This window comes from Benincasa hispida, chromosome 4, assembly GCF_009727055.1.
Source record: "Benincasa hispida cultivar B227 chromosome 4, ASM972705v1, whole genome shotgun sequence".
NCBI lineage: Eukaryota > Viridiplantae > Streptophyta > Magnoliopsida > Cucurbitales > Cucurbitaceae > Benincasa > Benincasa hispida.
The window spans coordinates 50,851,097-50,872,157 of NC_052352.1; the positions used below are offsets into that span (position 1 = coordinate 50,851,097).

At 34.2% G+C, this 21,061-nt stretch overlaps 2 protein-coding genes across 3 annotated transcripts; one reads left to right on the top strand and one right to left on the bottom strand.

Annotated features, from left to right (window-relative positions):
* Positions 1-1,536: 1,536 nt before the first annotated feature.
* Positions 1,537-8,316, top strand: LOC120075963. Of its 2 annotated transcripts, XM_039029727.1 has the most exons (6): positions 1,537-1,949; positions 2,136-2,229; positions 3,039-3,076; positions 3,168-3,303; positions 3,641-3,875; positions 8,096-8,316. In XM_039029727.1, exons 1-6 carry the CDS (start codon positions 1,608-1,610, stop codon positions 8,097-8,099), a joined length of 849 nt encoding a protein of 282 aa, XP_038885655.1. In that variant the 5' UTR covers positions 1,537-1,607; the 3' UTR covers positions 8,100-8,316. The 2 variants fall into 2 exon arrangements, with proteins under 2 accessions (XP_038885655.1, XP_038885654.1); XM_039029726.1 differs by lacking the exon at positions 8,096-8,316 and having other exon boundaries at positions 3,641-4,118.
* On the bottom strand, positions 5,072-8,113 carry LOC120075962 (transcription factor HBP-1b(c38)). Its single transcript, XM_039029725.1, has 11 exons — positions 7,978-8,113; positions 7,751-7,866; positions 7,609-7,670; positions 7,288-7,509; positions 7,098-7,175; positions 6,942-7,001; positions 6,483-6,560; positions 6,345-6,399; positions 5,974-6,245; positions 5,621-5,866; positions 5,072-5,520 (listed from the first exon to the last, which is right to left on the bottom strand). The coding sequence occupies exons 1-11, from the start codon at positions 8,043-8,045 to the stop codon at positions 5,374-5,376; spliced, it is 1,404 nt and encodes a 467-aa protein (XP_038885653.1). The 5' UTR covers positions 8,046-8,113; the 3' UTR covers positions 5,072-5,373.
* Positions 8,317-21,061: the final 12,745 nt, after the last annotated feature.

Genomic DNA, 21,061 nt, shown 5'->3' on the forward strand with positions numbered 1-21,061 from the left:
TAAGACACAATAATATAATACTCTTGAATATATTATTATACATAAATAATGGGAGAATACCACCAAATAGTCTTTACCAAAATTCAATCAATAATTGAGTACATAGAATACAATTAAAGTAACATAAACATTTGTATATCACCAAAAACTATCAATCAAATTCAAGTTTAATCCACAACATGATTAATCAAATTTAAACTTAATCTACAAATGATTAATCATATTTAAACCTAAATTCACAATATGATTAATCTAATATCACCAAAAAAATCATCAATCGAATTTAAATTTAAATTTACCAAAATATCAATCAAACTTAAATTTAAATTTACCATATTATCAATCAAATTTGAATTTGAATTTAGATTGGTTTTATCAAATTATCAAAAAAAAAAATGATAAAACAAAAGAACCAAAAATTTGTTTTGTATTCATCTTCAGCAACTGTATCACACCCATCTTCCGCCGACAACACCAGAAATGGACCGACTATATGGACGGCGCAAGAACCGTTCGACTGCTCAGATCCAACGCATCTAAAACGGCTCGCCGCGACCTTTGTCGACCAGCAGAGACCTTCGCAGCATGAAGAAGAAGCATGCAAACTGAAAAAGAAAAACTAATTTTTTTTTAATAAATTCTTTAAACATCAATTTGAAAAATAACCTTTTCAAATAATTTAGCATAATTACTTTAAATTTATATAGAATAGATTAATCTTAGCATCATTCATGTCAAATTGCCAATAATGAATAACATATCGGATTCTGTTTGAGAGATTGGTAATGGCTTCGAGATTAGGATAGTTTTAAGATGACTATTGTCTTCTAAATGCCCGATCTCTCACTAGACAGGATTCGAGAAAGACTGAGTGTGTATTATTTTGGTATATTAGTGACCATAACCCTAATATCTCTATATATATACTAGGTTCTAAGTTTCTACCCATTAAGTTCATACTCAATTAGGAATCTAGGTAATTAGAGGAAGAGGGATTGCACGACAAAATTCTTGGTCACTAACATATTTTATATGTCAGTTGAGTTATGTTTGTTTTGCCAACTCTTGTTCTATTTCGTTCTCTAAAACACCTTGTCTTCTTCCTCTAGATCTCTTCTCTATATTTCATATTTAGCAACGACAACGAGTAGAGTTGTTTCTTTAGGTTGTTTGGGGACCCAACATGAGATGATATATCCCCACATTCTATATCATCTTAATGTTTGGAAGCCATTATCCTATCTCATCGATTTTAATGGTTTATGGACCCATTTTCGAAATGTCTTTCATATGTCAACGTCATTTTCTTTCTGTGTATCGTATATCATCTCAGTGTTTGAACATACTCGATCAGAACTCTTCAGACATCAAAACTCCCTACATTTTATATCATCTAAGTGCACCAAAGAACCCTTTAATGTCAGTATGAGACCTCAGTAGCAACTAGCAAGAAATTAGATAGTTCTATTTTGAAAAGGGCGATTAAATTTCATTTTTTTTTCAAATAATATCTATATATATATTCCTCCCTACAAAAAGAAAGCCTCAAGATTCGAAATCCAAGTTAGCAGCCATAACTTTGCCACGCACCGCTCTTCGGAGAGAAAATGGCGACGGCCATGATTGCATCACAAGCATTACTCTGCAACCACTCTTTTCCAGTGATTAAACCCTATACTCTAACATCCTCCGTCTCTCCTTTCCGATTCTGCAGACCACAACAACCATTGCTCTCTCCTTCAATCTCCACCCCCACTCCCTTCTCACCCTCACCCAATCGCCGATTTTGTTCTCTCAGTCGCCCCGCCGCTCGCCGGAAACCCACATTGATGGATTCTGCGGGCTTATCCGACGAGGGTGATTCCGATGTCCGACGGTTGCTTCGAATTCTGCTCTGGGCTACTGAGGCCGTTTACATTTTGTGGCTGTTTATCCTTCCTTATGCCCCGGTTTGTTTTAATCGCTATTTCATGTATAATTAAGTTTAATTCTGTGTTGGGTATTGAGGTTTTACTTTGTTAAGCTCTTGTTGACAAACGAACACTCAGATTGTTCTAGTAGATTAAGATTGTTCTAGTAGATTACAGTTTCCGTCGATTAAAAAGTTCATTTCTCTTGGTTTTTCATAATTACAGGGAGATCCTGTATGGGCAATAAGTTCAGAAACTGTGAATTCTCTTCTGGGTCTTTCTCTGAATTTCTTCCTTATATTGCCTGCTATGAACTCTGGTACGCTTGATTTGTTGTTTCCTTCACTTTATAACTACTTCTTTTTGTTATTACTTCGCTGTTAATCGATTAAAAAATGTATGTCTTATGTTTTGTACAGTTACTTGTCTTGGTATTTGGAACTGTCTCTCCTCAAATATTCCTTTTCTTTTTTTGAAAACTAAAATGAAGGAAGGGAATCCCTCCTCTAGCAATGGATAGAGCTGTGGTGAGGAGATAAGGTACAGAGGTTCTAGGGGGTTGCTATGGGTTCATTTGGTATATCTTCAAAGATACCAAGTTTGAACCCACTTAATAGTTCGATATCTTAAATTCTTAGATTGTGTTTGGGGGCATTGAATTGAATTTTGAGGTCTGGAGTTAATATGTTAGAGTTAGGAAATTTGTGTTTAGGGTGTCGAGTTATAAGATGGAGTTTTTCGATAAATATGCAAAATAGAGAAAAAGGAAAGAATAGAGTTCCTCGATAAATGTGCAAACTTCAATAGTTTAACTTGTTTAACACCAACTTATGTAGTTAGTGGGCCAAACACCCCTTTTAAAACTCCTGTTTCTTTTGTCTAATTATACTCAAATCTCAAGTTGGCAAAACCTATTTACACTGATAGAATACTTGCCTTAATATAGTTCTTTTTAAGTACAATAATTGTGGAGATGGGGGATTGAACCTCCAATCTTAAGGAAAGGAGTGCATGTTGATTACTGCTTAATTAGGCTCCCTTTGGCCTCAATATAGTTCTTACTTGGGAATGCACTTTACAATTTTGATTCCTTTGTGATTTTTGGCAATAAACTTTCTGGCAGGACAGTGGGCATTCGTCTGATCGATGCTCCTGTTCTTCACCCTGTAAGAATTATTTTCAAATTGTTGACCTCAGTACTTCATTTTTCTTCACTCAATGCCACCATTGTCATGATAGAATTTTCTTTCTCATTAGATGTCTGAGGGATTGTTCAATTTTGTCATCGCGTGGACGCTCATGTTTGCTCCCCTGTTGTTCACTGATCAAAAGAGGAACCGGTACAGTGGTTCGTTGGACTTATTGTGGGGCTTGCAGATGTTCCTTACGAACAGTAAGCTTTATTTCTAACTTGTTTCTTTGGTTTGTGCCAATGATGATGGAGCCAACACATATATTTCCCCTTAATAGTCGTTCTTCATGTCTTAAAGTGATATCTTCTGGTTCTATGTGAGTTGAACAGCTGCAGTATCTGAGAATCATAGGATTTCTTGTATATGATACCATCTTTCTTGCGGTTAATATGATCTATTTTCTTAATTTTGGTCTTAATTATTTGCCTTTGATTTCTCCATATGGGTTTGGGGTGGGATGTTAAGTTACAGTTCACATACTAAGATGTAATCAGATAACTTTTCTAACAAACAACTTTTCATGATGTCATGCACCAGCCTTTTTGATACCTTATATGGCCATCCGGCTTAACGAGGCTAGCAAAGGCTCCACCCCGCAACCACAGTCGAAGCTGGGCTCTTTGATGACTAATGGAGCTCCTGTCGTTGGACTGATCGGTGGTGCAACATGCATCATATCAATAATCTGGTCTTTCGTTGGTCGAGGAGATGGTAACTTTGGAGGTGTAGCAGAGAGATGTGAGTTCTTGATCCAATATCTATCTTCAGAGAGGTTAGCTTATGCATTTATTTGGGATATTTTCCTTTACACTGTTTTCCAGCCTTGGTTGATTGGAGAAAACCTTCAAAATGTTAAGGATAGCAAGGTTGGACTTGTAAGCTCTCTTAGATTTGTTCCTGTTGTTGGCTTAATTGCCTATCTTCTTTTTCTTAAACTTGATGAGGAATTATAGTATCAGCTTGTATGTAAAATAAACAAAAAGTAAAAATTAGTTAAACTGGGTTTATTTCTCAAGCTTCTTTCTCTAAAAAAACCAATTTAGGCCGAAGTACTTCCTTTATTATCAATGAGATCAGCTACTGATTCATCTGGTGGGTATTGTTTTCCATTTTTCCTACACATACACTATTATTTAGAGGGCAATAATTAAGTGTGTAACCTAATCTCATGCTCCCCTTGCTTTTACAAAGTAAAAAAAATCAGTTTGATAAAACAAAGTTTGACACATGGCAGCCTTCCGTTGGATGTTATCTAAGCTGTACAAGAGAAGGGTGCAGCTCAGACTACACCCAAATTTTTCTTATTTAAAAAACAATTTGATTAAAAACATGTTCATATAATTGTAACCGATACTAAAGAGTTTACTTGCAAGAACAAATAAAAGTTAATACAAGTGAATGTGATAGAAGTAAAGTGGAAGGGAAGATAAGTCAATTTTATTAAGTTTATTGATGTATATGGTTTATGTACTAAGCAAGTAACTGTACAACTAGACTGACTTGCTAACTCACCAATCTATCAAAACATTTGGCTGTAAATTAATCAATAAAATTAGATCAAGATAGACAATGTATACATAACCTATCTTTCAAGTAAAGAAGAATGTTCAAGCAAAGAAGAGCTTTTGTGATCATATATTTTTGTTGGCCTAGATAGAAGCAAGCTCTAGCTCAAGGCATAATCGAAACGAGACTTCATTCATGTTCATACAATTTGTTCGGAAATGCAGACACTCATCACCTGCAAAATAGAAAGATCCATAGCATATAATGAAGATCAATGTTTCATTATATCGCAATTGATTTGAGTGACGAGTGACGAATAAAATGAACATCACAGTTTCGTTAGTTAGCTAGTTAGCTCATAATTGAAGTCAAAGGAGTCATTTTTTACAAGCAAGCCCTAATGTCTGAGATCTGAGATCCTAGGATTTAACGGAAGAACATACCAAAAAGAACTAATATGGATATGACTACATTAATCTCTATCAAACCATACCAAATTAAGCATCCAGAAACTTATATGAAATGAAAAAGAAAAAAAAAAAGACACTTGTTTGGCAACACAACAGAGTGGAAAACAATTGGGTGAAAAAAGGTTTCCACTTGCAAGCTTATATAACCCCTTAATATTCCTATAACAGCAACAGAAATTGGATTCTTGAAACAGTCTTCAAACTTCCATTGTTCCATTCCAAGAAGCCAGGTTCTTGCTGTAGATTGCCCTCTGACAATGCCCATAGCCGAGTGTCAATATGCTAAGCTAGATATCACTCTCTCGGTCGTGCTAACCACAGAGAACTGAGAGCTCGAAGACGTGAAATGTAATCGCTGATCACAAGTAGCGCTCGTGCAGCTTGACGAGTAGTTAATATCCGATGCATCTGTTGGAGAGTTTGCTGCCTCAGAAGATCAGCCTAAAAAGAGAAGACATGAAGGATTCCTCAATTAGAGCTGGATACATACTCCATGGTTTTGACATGTGAAAGTTGAATCGGATGGGGTCGAAGCTTTTACCTGATGTAGAAAGTTCTCGAGCGTAGTTAGCTTGCTCATTGCAATCGCCATTTGGCCCATGTAATCAGCAACATTTCCCGAACTGGCTGGACCTAAAGAAGCAGTGGAGAGAGTTTCTACAAGAGATTGTTGCAAAGCTTCAATCCCTTGTGACAATGCATCTTCAGCTTGTTGAGAAGATTGTTGCAAATTGCAAATACCCATCAACTGCTGATCTGTTAAAGGCTCCAAATGACTCCCTACTATCTGAATGGTTTCAAATCCAATGGCAGGAAGTGAGTTAAACTAAAACACGACTCGATACATATCAATCAAAAGTGAAGGTTAATCTCAAGATTATGTAACAGTTCTACCTTTAGAAGCTCGGACGAACGGAATCCTCCCAGCCACATGAAACACCTCTCAGCAGGACTCTTCCACATGCCCGAAAGAATATGGAATACATCGGCCTTAGCACCTACACTTTTCAGCCTGAAGAGTTCATCATAATGTGCCATCACCCCATCAACAAGAAATCTCAATTCGTCATCCCCCAACTGAGAATTTGCAGACGCTCTCAAATCATTGATCAGCCGTTGATGCTCGTCAAGCCAACGTGCATAGTCGAGATCAAATGCCAAGGCACCTAAGAAAGATATTACGCAACACAACTGATTCATCCAGCAATTCATATTACAAACTAACATATATTGTAATTTGGAACAATCAATTCATCCTTGCTTACCATTTCCCGCCATTGATGCACAATGGTCCCCTGCCCCAGAAGCCACAAAAATGCCCTGGTATCAATCAAACACATCCATTAGAGACTTTACAAGAAAAACAAACTATGAAACACGGGAAGTCTCGGTCACCCGAACACCTGTTGGCGTGCTCGATGAAGCTCCTGCTCTAGCTGCGCAAGCCTCTGTCGACTATTTTCCAGCTGCTGGACATATGCCTATCCAAAACCAAAACCTATAAATGTTCAAAATATATTCCCTTCATCAACTCAAGACATCAAAATTCTAATAGACCGACAACGACATAATACAACTTTCAGCTCATCATACAAAAAGCAAAAACTTAGTACTCATCCAACAGAATTTTCACATTCCTACATTATACTCGAATGATTGTCTTTTTCATTATCTGAATATCATTCCCCACTTCTTGCATTATACTCATGGCCCACCCCCTATGATCCCAAGAACTTTAAGTGATTTAAGTTTCCTATTGCAAATCTACTGTAACAGTCTGAATCTGATCTCAAAGAATATGATTTTGCAAAGATGAAGAGAAACAGAGAAACAGAGAAAGGAAGAAAAAAAAAAGGCATTACTTTCTTCCTTAGTCGACTCTTCCTGGCTGCTTCTCGATTCTGAGCAAGTCTACGAAGAGTCTGATGAAAAATTTCAATAGTTACGTATTGAAGCTTTCAAGCACTAAATTTGTGAAAATGGAAAACAGAGGAAGGAAATAGCTTTAAAACAGAAACCTTCTGATCTGCAGATTTTGCTTTAGATTGATCCATGGAGTCCACCGCCATGAGAGCTCCATGTGCAGCTCCTTGAAACTAAAGAAAAACAGACTCAAAAACACTTCACCACAAGAAACTCCAGAGAGAGAAAAGAATAATAATCTCAAACCCTGAAGTTTTTTTCTTTTTTCTTTCAATTTAAGAACACCTGGTTTCTTTCATCGGTGTCGATGTCTGTAGAAGTGTCAGTCTGTTGGCTATTATCTGCCATGGCTGACTCTCCCCAGTTCTCAAAGCTCCCGTTTCCCAACGATGACGAAGCTGCCACCGTCACCGCCACCGACTGCGGCGGAGCCAGCCTCTTCAATCGCATTAATTCCTGTCCCGTGTCTAAATACCTTGTTCTTCCTATTGAACCCACATCCGTACTCTTCACAAACGTTCGGGAAAAAAAAACCCACAAACCATTAACAACCCTCGAAAGGTTGATAGAAAAATAGTACGAAGAGAGGGAGATGAATGAAATTACCCCGTACGGTAGGTGAATTGGAAAAGCTGTATTGTGGGTCGATTTTAAACTAAAAACAGAGCCTATAAAAAATTGATTTTAAAATCAGGAGGTAGTTAGAGCAGATAAAATGTTTGAAAGATGAGAGAGAGAGATAGAATACTTGGGCTTAAATCAACAGCATCATCTTGATGAAAAGCAGCAATAGCAGCAGCGGATTGTTGAAGTTCCTCAATATCCGGAAGAAAACGCGTAAGAAATCGCCCACTGTCGTCTCCCCTGTTTTAATAACAAAAAACAGAGAGCCGCCATGGAAGTTAATAAAATAACATCAAACCCCACCAAAACTCAAAACCCATTAAAGAAATTGAAGAACAATTCTGGGCTTACCGGAGAAAGATTGAAGAAGAAGAAGAAGAATGGGCATAAAACTGTTCTGGGTTTTCAAAGCTCTGCATATTTACCTGAAATAAACAACACCCCACCACTTTTTCTTTCTCTTTCACAGGTAAGAAACAAGTAGTAAAAGCAGAGCAATTGAAAGCAATTTCTGGCGAGAGAAGAAGAAGAAAGAAAAGCAATCGCAGTGCAGTGGAAGAAAATCTTTTGATGTATCTTTTTAAGAACAGGATAGCGTATCAGTCCTACTACTACTACTACTAGAGAGAGAGATTGTATTAAACAAATTGTTTTGTGTTTGTAAGAAGCAATAGAGAATCAGACTTTTCATTATTGCTCTCTGACTTGGGATTTTAGTTTCCCAATACTCTTTCAGAGGTAAAACAGATTTCACTTTCTCTCTCCACTCTCTGTACGTAACCTTCGTTTCTATCTCCAACGTCTAATCTTCCATTTTCGACCCTTTTTTTCGTCTTTTCCTTTTTCTTTCTTCTTCATCTTCTTCGACTTTACACAGTGAAACAATGGCGTTTTTAAAGACAGACCTTTGAACTTAGACCTTAAGAAAGATGAAAATGCAAGACGGAAAAGACAGAGAGAAACAGAGAGATTTCAGATTATTTGGTCTTTCTAACCTTTTTTTTTCCTTTTTTTTTTTTCCTTCTTTTGTTGTTTTATTTTGATAAAAATTGTAAAAGCATTGTTAAGATATTGGGTTAGTGTATTTGTATTTGTGTTCGATGCCTAGTTTAATGAATGTTCACAAGCTATGTAAAAGTAAGACTTTGCTTCTTCAATTTGATAATTTTTTCCAGCTTATAAATATTAATTTCATAATCTGTATAACTTTTTCATTAATCTTTTAAAAAAGAAAATTTACTTTTTGTTTTATAGTTTGATTAGGAAGCGAGTATTTTTTTTAACTAAAATAGATACTCTATCTCTTAAATACAGATTTTCTGACTCGATTCGACTCAAATCGATATTCTAATTCAATTTTGTACTCCAAATACATACAATTTAATTCTGTTGATATTATCAATTCAATTCAACTCAATTTTATATGTCAAAGACCTTTTAAATGGTTATGAAATGAGAAGCTAAACTTTTTCAACACGGACATAGTTTATTCAAATGAGAAGTAAAATTTTTTTAACACGGACATAGTTTATTCTTTGAGGCATGTTTTCGATTAAGAGGCCTCATCTTCACTTTTAGATATTGTATAATTTTCTACCTCATAAAGATTATATACACCTTTTTCTACTGTCATACTTTGTTGAATTTTCTACTTTATTTTATTTTATTTTATTTTTTGAGTTTTTAGCTTTGATTCCTCCCATATATGAATGAATGATCATGATTATTGAGACATTATTAGTCCAATAAAATATACATTATTTAGGTCTCGATACACATTCATTTGGTTTTTAAGTTTTTCATTTTTAAAAAATTAAACTTACAAACATTTTTTTTCCATTGGATGTGCAATGTTATTATTGATGACCTTTTATGTCTGTTGCCCCCTTAATTTTGGATTTTTATGAAGTTTATTTCTTTTAAAAACAAACAAACAAGTCAATTTTTTAAAACTAAAGAAGGTAATTTTTTTGAAATTTAGATTTTGTTTTTGAGATTTGGTTTAAGGCCCATTTGGATTAACCTAAGAAAAAAAATATTTTTCAAAGAACTCATTTTCATTTTTAGAGATCACCCAACATAGAATTGCTCAAAGCTAAGTACACGTAACTTTGAAGTTCGAATGATTGAGCCGACAAAAAGGGAAGATGCATCTTATTGGTATAGGTACTAACTTTCATTTCTTTTAAGTCTTTCTTACCCATACTTTCAAGTCCTTAGGCTCTCCCCCTTTTGGATGTGGTCTTGGTTCATTCATGTACCCCTATTAAACTCAGGTGTTACATGTCTACCAACTTCCACCTTAGTTCATCCCCAAACTACATCTTACTATGAGAGGTTCCGCTCAAATACCATCTGCAACACCCCAAGCCTGGATTGACCAAGATTTGATTTGAATTGGCATATATTGGCCTCAACATTCCCCTGCATCCCCTATGACCTAGTCACGTCATCATACTATCACTTTATTAATAAAATTCTCTAAAATAAAATTAGAATCATTTTAAGGCTGCAAATTACTCTTTTAAAGATATTTATGGTTGGTTTGGACTGTCAACGGAAAAAAATATATTTCAAAAAGTCATTTTCATATAAACACATTTTATAAAGTTTGTTTAAATAAAAACACTTAGGTATGTGATTGTATTTTCTCAACAATGTTTTTATATACAAGTTTCTTTGATTTTGTTATATCCATGTCAAATAACTATAAATGAAGATTATCAAACACTATGAACTAATTATTTCAATTTTATATTTAAAAACACTTTACTCAACCGAGTTTTCTATTTTTGTGTTTATAGCATATGATCGGTCAAGTTGGTCATTAGAGTTGGTCATTGGCGATGATCAACACAGTTGGTCGCCAGAGATGGGTATCAAAGTTGGCCATTGCCAAAGTTGGCAGTCAAAGTTGACCGTTGGAGATGGTTGTCAAAATTGGTCGCCAAAGTGGGTTTCCATCTTTGGTAATCGTTGGAGATAGTTGTAGATGATAGTTGTCTTCAAAAATCGTAATTGTTGTTATCAGCGTGGGTTGTTGCTACATTTAGTCATCGGTGATAGCCGACAATAGACATAGTAGAAAGAAGGTTAAATTACTAGTTTTAACTCTGAAGATTGCATTTATCTAATTTATAAACTTTGAATGGAGAAAAGGGGCTTGACTTTAGGCCCAGCCGATCTTGGAAAACTCAAGAAGTCCCAGAAGATTGCTTTAGTAGATTCGGGAGTGATTCTAAGGTAAATGTGAGACTGATCTGAAGAAGGCAAAGACAAAATGGGGCATTCGGGTGTTTCCAAGATAGAAAAGATAATGATAAAAGAATCGACAGTTGCTCCTGTGCTTACTCCAATCAAAAAGAAAAGGAGTGAACATGTGGTCTAGTTGCCGCAGGTTGGTTTTGGCCCCCCGGACGTAGCCTTTTCGACGAACCAGGGTAAACAAATCACGGGTCAAATAAAAGGTATTCTCTGGGTATATGTCCTTTGCCCAGAGGTGCATGCAAAAGCAGATATCCCCCCCCCCCCTCCCCCATGCTCCCCCGGTCCGCTTTTACTGAGGAATAGAAAGGGAAGAGCTAGAGCCAGAGCTAATTGGGTTGGGGTAAAGAGCCGTAAGCGCGGTGGGGGGTTCTCTACAGGTGTAATAAAGCTATTTGATGTATTTTATAGTTCCGAATCGAATCTCTTTAGAAAGACCTACCTTTCATAATACGTATGGCGTTGCATCCGTCCACTCATTCTCTTTTTTTAGCTTTCAGTGAGTGAAAGATTTGTCCCTGGGTGTACGTTGAAAGCTTCAAATGGCTCGGGGGGATGTTAACAAATTGGTCTTCTATAAGTTCATAAACTTTTAATTTTATGTATAATAAATCTTTATAATTTTTAATTTAGTGTCTAATAGGTTATTGACAATTTTAAAAAACTTAAAAATTCATAGATTTGTTAGATATAAATTTAAATTTTATATATAATAAAACTTTAAACTCTAACATATTCATGAATTTTAGAAATTTTGAAAACTAAAGGACTAATATTGTAATTTTGAAAGCTTAGAAAGTAAATAGATGCAACTTTACAACCAATTAGATTGCAAACATTGTTTTATGGGAATGAATAATAATTATCTTGGATTTAATTGTCGGAGTTTTAAATGTCTAAGATAATTAATATATATGTTTGGATATGCTAGATAATTGATATCTAAAAGTTAAATATCCGTGTTCAATTTACCAGTTATGTGTATAGAATCCAAACTAAAGAATTATTTAACTAAATATAAGAGAACAATCAATGTAGTCACAAATTAAATTTAGCATTATTTATTTATTAATTATATAATCACATAAAACAAAAATAAATGAATATTTGTATTAAACATTAATTAAACATAACTAAATTATTTCGTTTGATTACAAAAATAATTAAATAAAAATAAATCAATCAGAACATGAATAATAAATAATAAAATTTTATATTAAATAGTGAAGATAATCTAAAATATTAATAGAAAATGTATTAGTTGAAACTTATTAAACCTAAATAATATATTTATATTTAATAATTAAATAAAATTAATAGATATTAATTTATTAGTTAATCATGTTATATTTCCACTGTTCATTTCCATTCATAGCCATTCCATTCATAGCCATTTCACTTCTATACAAGATATTAAGAAACTAATGTCAGGTGGAGTTTTAAAGTTGTATAATAATACTATCATGTGAAATAAATAAACAAGAATATTAAAGGCTTATTTAATAACCATTTCGTTTTTTATTTTTGTTTTTAAAAATTAAACCTATTTTCTCCTCATTTTTTATAATGATTTATATCTTTCTTAAGTATAATAGTTAAATTTGTAACCAAATTCTAAAAACAAAAACAACGTTTTAAAAGCTATTTTTTTAAGTTTTCAAATTTTGACTTAGCTTTTTTAAACCATTGGTAAAAAAGTAAATAACAAATGAAGAAATCTGAAGTTGAAAGTAGTGTCTATAGACTTAATTTTTTTAAAAAAATAAAAACTAAATTATTACCAAAGAGAGTCTAAATATTTGTTTGAAATTTCATGACAAAACCTGCCAAACTAATCGACCCTTAGAGTTGAGGAAATAAATGGATAATTTAATATTTCAAAGATCATACTTTATAATTATAATTATTTTTATTATTAGTATATTTTTCCAAAAGTTGATATCATGGAAGTTCATCTACTTAAAATTGTGAAGTCTTGATTTCTTCATTTCTATGTGTGGCCGACAGTGAATAAAGTTCTAATTTTGCCTCTTCCCTCTCAGTTAGTAATTTATATTAATTTTAATCATAGAAAAAATGTTTTTGGGATTCGGATCTCATCTGCGTTGGATAACGTTGTGGGCCTCTCGTAGACTTGACCCTTGACCCACTTTTTCTTGATCTGATTTCGAATGAGACTATTTATAGGCCCTTTCTGTGACACTCACATATGTTTACATATAATGCCATGATGTCAAAAATGTTTCCGGTGCATGATTTTATAATGTGTCAGATTGAACATAACTTGATTATTTCCTTATTAGTATATATTTACCAACTCAAATGGTCAAGCCAAGTCCTGAGGCGTGGACTTCCCTTTTGGACCTTGCATCCCCCTCTATCTCTTTTCGGTACTCTATGGATTTGGGTCCACACGTGCACCTTGAACAATCCTCAACAAATATCATGACCGTTTGATTTTTTTTATTATATATTTTAGTGATTTTAATTCACAATCTTTAAAATCAGATATTGTGAGATACAACTCCAAATTGGAAATCTTGTAGACATCTATCAATTATAGAACCAAAATTAAATGAACCAAATAGACCACTTTTGTAAGACCAAGTGTATTATTGGACATTACACGTTATAATTCATAAATAAAAGGACACTTTAAAGTTACATCTTTAACATTCTTTTATATCCCGACAAATTCAATGCCAATAAGATAAAAATCTTGCAGGTTCATAATGCTAAAATCAATTGAAAATTTATTGTTCAAATAGATGTCGTGTATATATATATATATGAAAGGGGAAAACAATAATCATCAATATGAGTTTTGTACTATAGATTTTTGGCTTAGATATTCGATTATGCCTCACATATGGTAAAAAATAAATTAAAATATCCAATAACACTAGATTATTAAGTAATAAAAATAGACAAAAGAGTTAATATTAAATATACCAAAAATGGTGGTGTATGCAATTGCAAATAAGCAAATTTGAATGAGTTGTCAATAAATGTGAAAATGAACTTTTTGAGCATTTTCTTGTTTAGATGACAAAGATTTTAATGCTCACACCAACCTCCACGTTTGGTGTTAAACACATCATTTCTAACCTACTTTTCATTGTGCTTTAGCTATCAATCAAATTTATTTAACCAATATCTCATAATCATTTAAATATTTTAAAATTGTTAAAATCATTTTTATCAAGTTAAAGGTCACTTTATAACGTGTCTATTTAAAATAAATTTAATTTGTTTGATTAGTTTTTTTAAAATAGTATTTGATTTTACGCTTTTAAAAAAATGTAATTTTATACCACCGAAATGATTTTCAATGAGTTAAGGACGTGTTTTAGATTGACTTTTAAAATAATTGTTTTGAACTAAATTATTTAGCTATGATTAATTCTTTAAAATTGTTATGAACCGTTAATATTTGATTCTATATTTAAAATTAAATGTTAGAGACAGAAGAGAAATTAAATAAAAATAACAAAAGATTGAAGATAGAGAAATCAATTGTTTTTTTTTTTTTTAACAAAAGAAATAAAGTAACAGAGATATAGGGGATATTCATTTGGGATAATAATAACTTTAAAGAGAGAGAAAAAAAAAAAAAAAAGAGCTTAAGAGTGAGAGATGATAAATTTCAAGAGCAAAGAGTTAGAGAAAGAGGTAAAAAAGACTATAGAGAAAAAGTTGAAGAGAGAAAAAAAACTAAAGTTAATAACCATTCGAAAGAGAAAAAGTGAGAAAATATTTCTTAAAAAAAAAAAAAACTTCATTAAAGCTAAACAAATATACAAGCATAATCATCATTAAGAGTAGAGAACATCCAACTAAAGAGGAATAAAGCCAACAAGCTTCGTGATCTTTCAAACAAGAAGAAGAAAGTCAAGCAACAAAACTAGTTACACCATACGCCAAAGAGTGAGAAACAAAATTATAAGAACGATTACACTTAACAAAATAGTGAACGACCCAACGCGAAAGAACCAACAAGGCATCAACAACATTTTTCATTAATAAAATATCAACGAACAGCTCATCGATAGCATAAATGACATCCACATAATCGGATTTTACAATCAAGGGATGCAACGTCTCCCCTCTAAGTTGGAGGAGAGAAGATAAGCCAACTCTGACAGCCTTGCGTTCTAGAGCTCTGATGGGACCCATGGTCAAAATTAGAGATATCCACGGGACAGGGCAGGTTCCGGGGATGCCATTCCCCATCCCACTCCCCGCTCCCCATTTCATTCCCCATCTCCGTGAAATTCCCCACGTGGATCGGGCGGGGATCCCCCACGGGGAATTCGCGGGGATCGGGTTCCCCATGGAAAATTTTTTCCCGTTACTTTTTTTTTTTGTAAAAAGCCAATAATTTAAATCACTAATGTGAGCAAATTTGAATTAAATAATTAACTTTATCACTATATTGTTTAATTATGGTTAGTTTTATATGAAAATTTGAAGTTAAAGATAAATTACTCAAATTTTGATCTAAAAAAGCTAATTAATTTTTTTAGTAGAAAGAAATAAATATAAATCAAATTATTCACATATATAATCTAATTTAAAACATATTTATTATCTTTCCTAATGAAATGATTCAAATTTGAAATTTAATGTAATATTTATATAATAATAATAATAATAATATAACATTAGATAACTATACTATATGTAAAAGCTAATCGGGGCGGGGACGGGGAACGGGGCGGGACTGGGGCCGGGGGCGGGGGATGAGGAATACTAAATAAATATGTAAAAGCTAATCGGGGCGGGGACGGAGAACGGGGCGGGGCTGGGGGCGGGGGCGGGGATAGGGAATGCATTTCCCGTCCCCGTCCCGCGTTTAGCTCGCGAGAAATTTTTTCCCCCATTCCCCCCCTAATCGATGAATCCCCGTCCCGTTCGGGGCGGGGCCTCGACCTGTCTCCGTGGGAAAATTGGACATCTCTATCAAAATGCTCGTACCCGTCATAGATAAGAGATCCTCAAGAGTCACAAACGACCCATTCTAAACCACCAATCATTTTTTTGCTGCTCAAGAGGCATCTACGTTGAGCTCTCATAATTTATTCAAGGGATGGGACCACCTTTCCTAACTCACACAGTTCTCAAGAATTATCAGACCAGAGAAAACATTCGCACCATCTAAAGAGAAAGGAAAGTAATTGTCAATAAGCTTAAACACCCGATAAACATTATACGTTTTGCAACAAGGTCCTAAATTTCGAAAGTATTTTTTGTAGTTCCAGATATTCTACGAAACAATAATAGCCTTCGAAGATCCTTAAGCCTCAGCTTGCTCATAATCGAAGACCAAAAATCCATAACAGACCATTCATTCATGCAAAAATCAAAGTAATCAAATAAATTGAGGAAATACTCACACCACATTTTTCTAGAAAACTTACACAACCACATAACATGACTAGAATATTCCTTTAAATTCCTACTAAACAGACAACAATTTTTTTTTTTTTTAATATTAGCCTAGATTGGGATTAAGTCATTTAATACTCTTATACATAAATCTTTGCTCTCAGGATAACCTTGAATTTCCCAAAGGTTTTCCGTAAGTGATTTTCTCCATTGGTCAAGGAAGAGGATCATGATCGACCGGATGTATATGAATGATAAATATGTAATTTGATGTGGCTAAGTGTAAACATACACTATCAATAAGTAATAACTTGAGAATATTTCAAGTATCATCATGTCTTGTAAGACTACATTTAGTTTAGATTGTGTTAAAACAATGCAAAAAAATGAAACCAACGGTAACCAGTTAAATAAATGGTGATTAGTTTGAGTGCTGAATGAGAACAATAAACAATAGTTGATAAAAGAAAAAAAATTACAATCTAATTTCAATCAAAAGGGAATTATGCCTTGGGCTATGAGCTTGTTGCTAATCCACGACATTTCATAATTTTCCTCCCGAAAAATTTAGGGTTCCTTGTTGATTGAAATGTGAGCATCATTTCCCACCTTCCATCTATAAACTTGAGTAAAACATGGACTATTTTCTAAAGATGGCTTAAAAAGGCACCATCTTTAAAAGTACCTACCTATTAGGCTTCTTGGAAGCAAACTGTCTGAGTTCCTCTAGATTCTCCAGCCATGCTTTGCTAGTATGGCTTGGTTGAAAGGACTAAGATCTTTGAAACTCATTCTTTCATCAAACTTACTTTTGCAAAGATTATTCCAGCTAATCCAATGAGCATTTTTCCATTCTTTTGAAGAGCATCACCAAAATGTACATAATAGTAGTTTAATCCCTTGAGGGATGTGAAAATAATTGTGCATGTATATAGAAATGGCTTGAACAATCGACTTGAAGAGCACCTCTTTTCTCCTTAAACGAAAAAGGTGTTCCTTCTAGTTTTGAAGGCTTTCTAGACTCTGCCAAACCTTTCGAAGACTCTTGTGCTTACTACGACCCGTTTGGGACAACATTTAAAGGTATTGACCTAAGAAGGTTGGTTCTTAACTTCGAGAATATCATTGAACCTCTCGGCCTCCATTTTTACTTATCATGAAGAAGGATTATCAAAGTTGATTGTTTGATCCATCACTTTCTTGTATACCCTCCGGATATCCTTAATAGTATCACAATTGTTTTGCTTGGCCCTAAATAAAGGAGACTATCATCTGCAAGAGAGAAAGAGAAATGAGTGAGAGGGGGACATAACTTAGTGACACACAAACCTTTAAGCTTATTATGATTGTTGAGAGTGAAGGAATCGAATTCCTATGTAGAAGCGTATGGCCGCTTTTGACCCAATTGTGATACAGGAATTAATACAAATCAGAGTAAACAAAAAATTAAGCATGCTTTTCTACATTAGAAAAGGGAAGAAGATTGATACCTTTGTAGATCTAAGTCTTCAAGGCCTTTTCTTGGTCTTCTAAAATAGCATGTACAATCTTGAACACGACCAAAGATCTTCTCTGCTATTTTCTTTCGACAAGGAAGATGGTGGGATCCTTTTATGAAGTCAAAGAAAATGAAATCTTTTTGCAGAGAACTTTTCTCTATGATTTTGAGAGTACGAGAGTGTATGTGAGGTTGAGAGTATTTCTCTGAGAAAAAATGTCTAATCACCTAGCAAATGCAGACTCTTATGTCATTTTAATAAGTGAAGGGTGTTGTAAATTCCCTCAACCCACTAGCCACTCCCTTACAACTGCAGGAGAGTTATTTAGTTAATTTAATTAATTAAAATAAATTTAATCAAACCAATTAAATATCATATATTTAAACTAATGTACATATGATTCATATTCTAATATACGTAATCTCTCTTAACCTATAGTTTTAATAAGAATTGCAATTCGCATTAATTTTAACCTATAGTTTAAATATGAATCTAATTCATACTAAATTAATATTTAAATGGATACTTTTTTTAAATGGTAAACTGTTAAAATATTTTCAAGTATAGCAAAATATCGTTGTCTATTGGTGAGAGCGATATATAGCGATAGACATCTATCATTGGGTGATAGACTGCGATAGACATCTATCAAACATCGATAAGTCTCTATCGCGGTCTATCGCAGTCTGTATGAAATAGATAATGATATTTTACTATATTTCTAAATAGTCTAATGATAACTTGTAGAAATACAAGTTAAAAATAATTAGGAAAAATCACAGAAAATGCATTAGCTTAACAAGAAAATCATGCAATTAATTATATTATGCGATCACTAGCATGCAAAAATTCATAATCCTTGTAAATTATAAAAGATTGAGCTTTTTGAATGCAGAAATCTATTTAAAAATAAAGCGATGAAGCAATTGATGCCGCTTGAGCGCATGGAAAATCCTAGCGCCCAAAATGGAATTGCATAAGTTCAATGTGATAAGAGGAGACATGATATTAAATACAACTAACGCATGAGCGGTGGAAGTCAAATCAAAATGATCAAAGTTGGTACCTGAAGTGAAAGGTTCACGACAGAGCCAATGAACTGTTGATGCGAGGAAAACGGCGCGATAGGGTATGGAAATTAATGTCTGGTGTGAGCACAATAATTAGTGAGAGATGCGAAAACTCCTCATCGACGCCTATAAATAGCCACAAGATTTCTGTCTAAAAGGCACCCCAAGAAATTGGCAAAGCTCTACAAAAATTCTCCATTCCTTCCTCTAGATAACTTCCTCCCAAGCTTTCCATTTGAGAAATCTTGAGTGAGAGCTTAAGATTTCCACTTGTAGAAGAGGGAGAAGGACATCAACCCCAACGTGAAATAGTCATTCAAAGGAGCCAGATGTCACAAGAAATTGTATCTGACAGCTTGACTCTCTATCCTTATCTTTCGTTTTATATTTTCGTTAGCATTTGCATTGTTGTCTAACATTGAGAAACTTCCATTACCAATATGAATGCCATAACATTTTCTTGTTTATCCATCTTCTTTTTATCAAATATGAGTAACTAATTTCATAATGGATTGAGGAAAATGAAACTAACATGTACAATTAAAGTGTGAGGTTGAAGAAGACGACAGACTCACGCGGGAAGTTGAAGTGCTCGACGACTGGATAGTAAACGATAGTGCTGGAGAGGTAGACGATAACATCAATAGGTAGACGATATTGTTAAGAGACGAACAATAGCACTTAGATAAGGTAAACGATAGCGTCAAGATATAGACAATAGCGTTTAGAGGAGGTAACGATGATGTCTGAAGGAGGTGACCAACTATCACAATCACACTTTCTGAAGCTTCACTTAACGATTATGCGACACTTATTCCTGCTCACGAACAAGTCAGTCAATTCAAATACGAACAGCCAATGGCACACCAGGTGCCTCTCGCAACCTCTACTCTCGTTTTGGAGAAAATGGTTTTATAAAACAGGTTTGGAGAAAAGGTTTTCGCAAACAGTTTGATTGTAATAATAGAGAAGAGAAAGATTGTAGTAGGCTAGAAAGCAATAAGCAACAACAACTTTATAACATACTACTCCGAGTATGGGAAATGACAAGGTAAACGATAGCGTCAAGAGATAGACGATAGTGCAGACGGTACACGACAGTGGCAAGCTAACTTTTCCTTTATAATTTCTTATGTATTGAAATATACATAGGTGATGTATTTATACAATATGGAATCCCTAATTTGGGAATGCAAGAATAACTCAACAAAACAATGGTTAGACACTTTGTTGTAACCATCCTATTCCTTTGGTAAATTCTATTATTTTAGTAAAGAGGTAAAACTGTAATTTATGAAGTCTTGCACTACTGACGGAGCTGCTGAGTGGATTTTCCTTTGGTGACGTGGCTGGCTGTGTTGGCATCCTTAACATGTACTAAGTAAATTATATATTGGCATTCAACTTGTTTAATGCATGCTTCATAAATTATTTAGATCAAATCAACAGATTGCTCTAAATAGAACTAATCATTGTTTGAAAAAAGCAAGGGACTTTAGATCTCATTAAACAAGAAAAGAAATACGTTTAGACATAAAGATATTTCTTTTGCATTAAATACTCATTGTATGCGCCCTAGAAATAGGATATTATAGCTGAACGCACTGAGAAGTGTAGCTTGTGATTATGAGTAAGTTGCTTAAATGTGTGGTATATGCATTGATAACTTCTAGAAATACAAGTTACTAGTTCTTTCAAAGTTGGAATAATTAGGATTATAAGTGATGTAAATGCACCCATGATGAAGAAAAACGCATGAAATTGTATTGATAAACTCATGCAAAAGTATCTTTTTAAGTGAAAAACCGCATCACTAACACACTTTAATGCAGGAATTAGAAAAATTCACTAAGTATTGCAAACAAGGCCAACGCAAGGGGCATGCGTCCAGACTACTCGACGCATGAAAGATACATTTGGCTCGTGTAATCTATGTCAAATCAAAACTTGCAGGTATGAACATCTGACTGGTGGCTTTTGATCCAAGCAGAATGGCAAGCAATTGTCCCAGGGTATGGAATTTAATGCAATTACATCACCAAGTGGCTGAGTTGATTGCCTATATAAGGAGGAGCTGCCTGCAAGCTAAAGAGTTAGCAAGTTAGAAAATTAGCTAATAGTTAGTTAGAGACTAAGTCATTTTGCACCATTGTCATCTGTAAGCAAGTAGGAGGGATAATAGTCATTCTCCACCATTGGTAACGAGGTGCTACC

Coding starts and splice junctions, on each gene's coding strand:
- LOC120075963 (XM_039029726.1), top strand. CDS start 1,608: ATGGCGACGGCCATGATTGCATCACAAGCATTACTCTGCAACCACTCT. Junction 2,230..3,038: donor ATTGCCTGCTATGAACTCTG/GTACGCTTGATT, acceptor CTGGCAGGACAG/TGGGCATTCGTCTGATCGAT. Junction 3,304..3,640: donor GCAGATGTTCCTTACGAACA/GTAAGCTTTATT, acceptor GTCATGCACCAG/CCTTTTTGATACCTTATATG.
- LOC120075962 (XM_039029725.1), bottom strand. CDS start 8,045: ATGCAGAGCTTTGAAAACCCAGAACAGTTTTATGCCCATTCTTCTTCT. Junction 7,510..7,608: donor CAATTCACCTACCGTACGGG/GTAATTTCATTC, acceptor ACGTTTGTGAAG/AGTACGGATGTGGGTTCAAT. Junction 6,561..6,941: donor AGAGTCGACTAAGGAAGAAA/GTAATGCCTTTT, acceptor GGTTTTGGATAG/GCATATGTCCAGCAGCTGGA.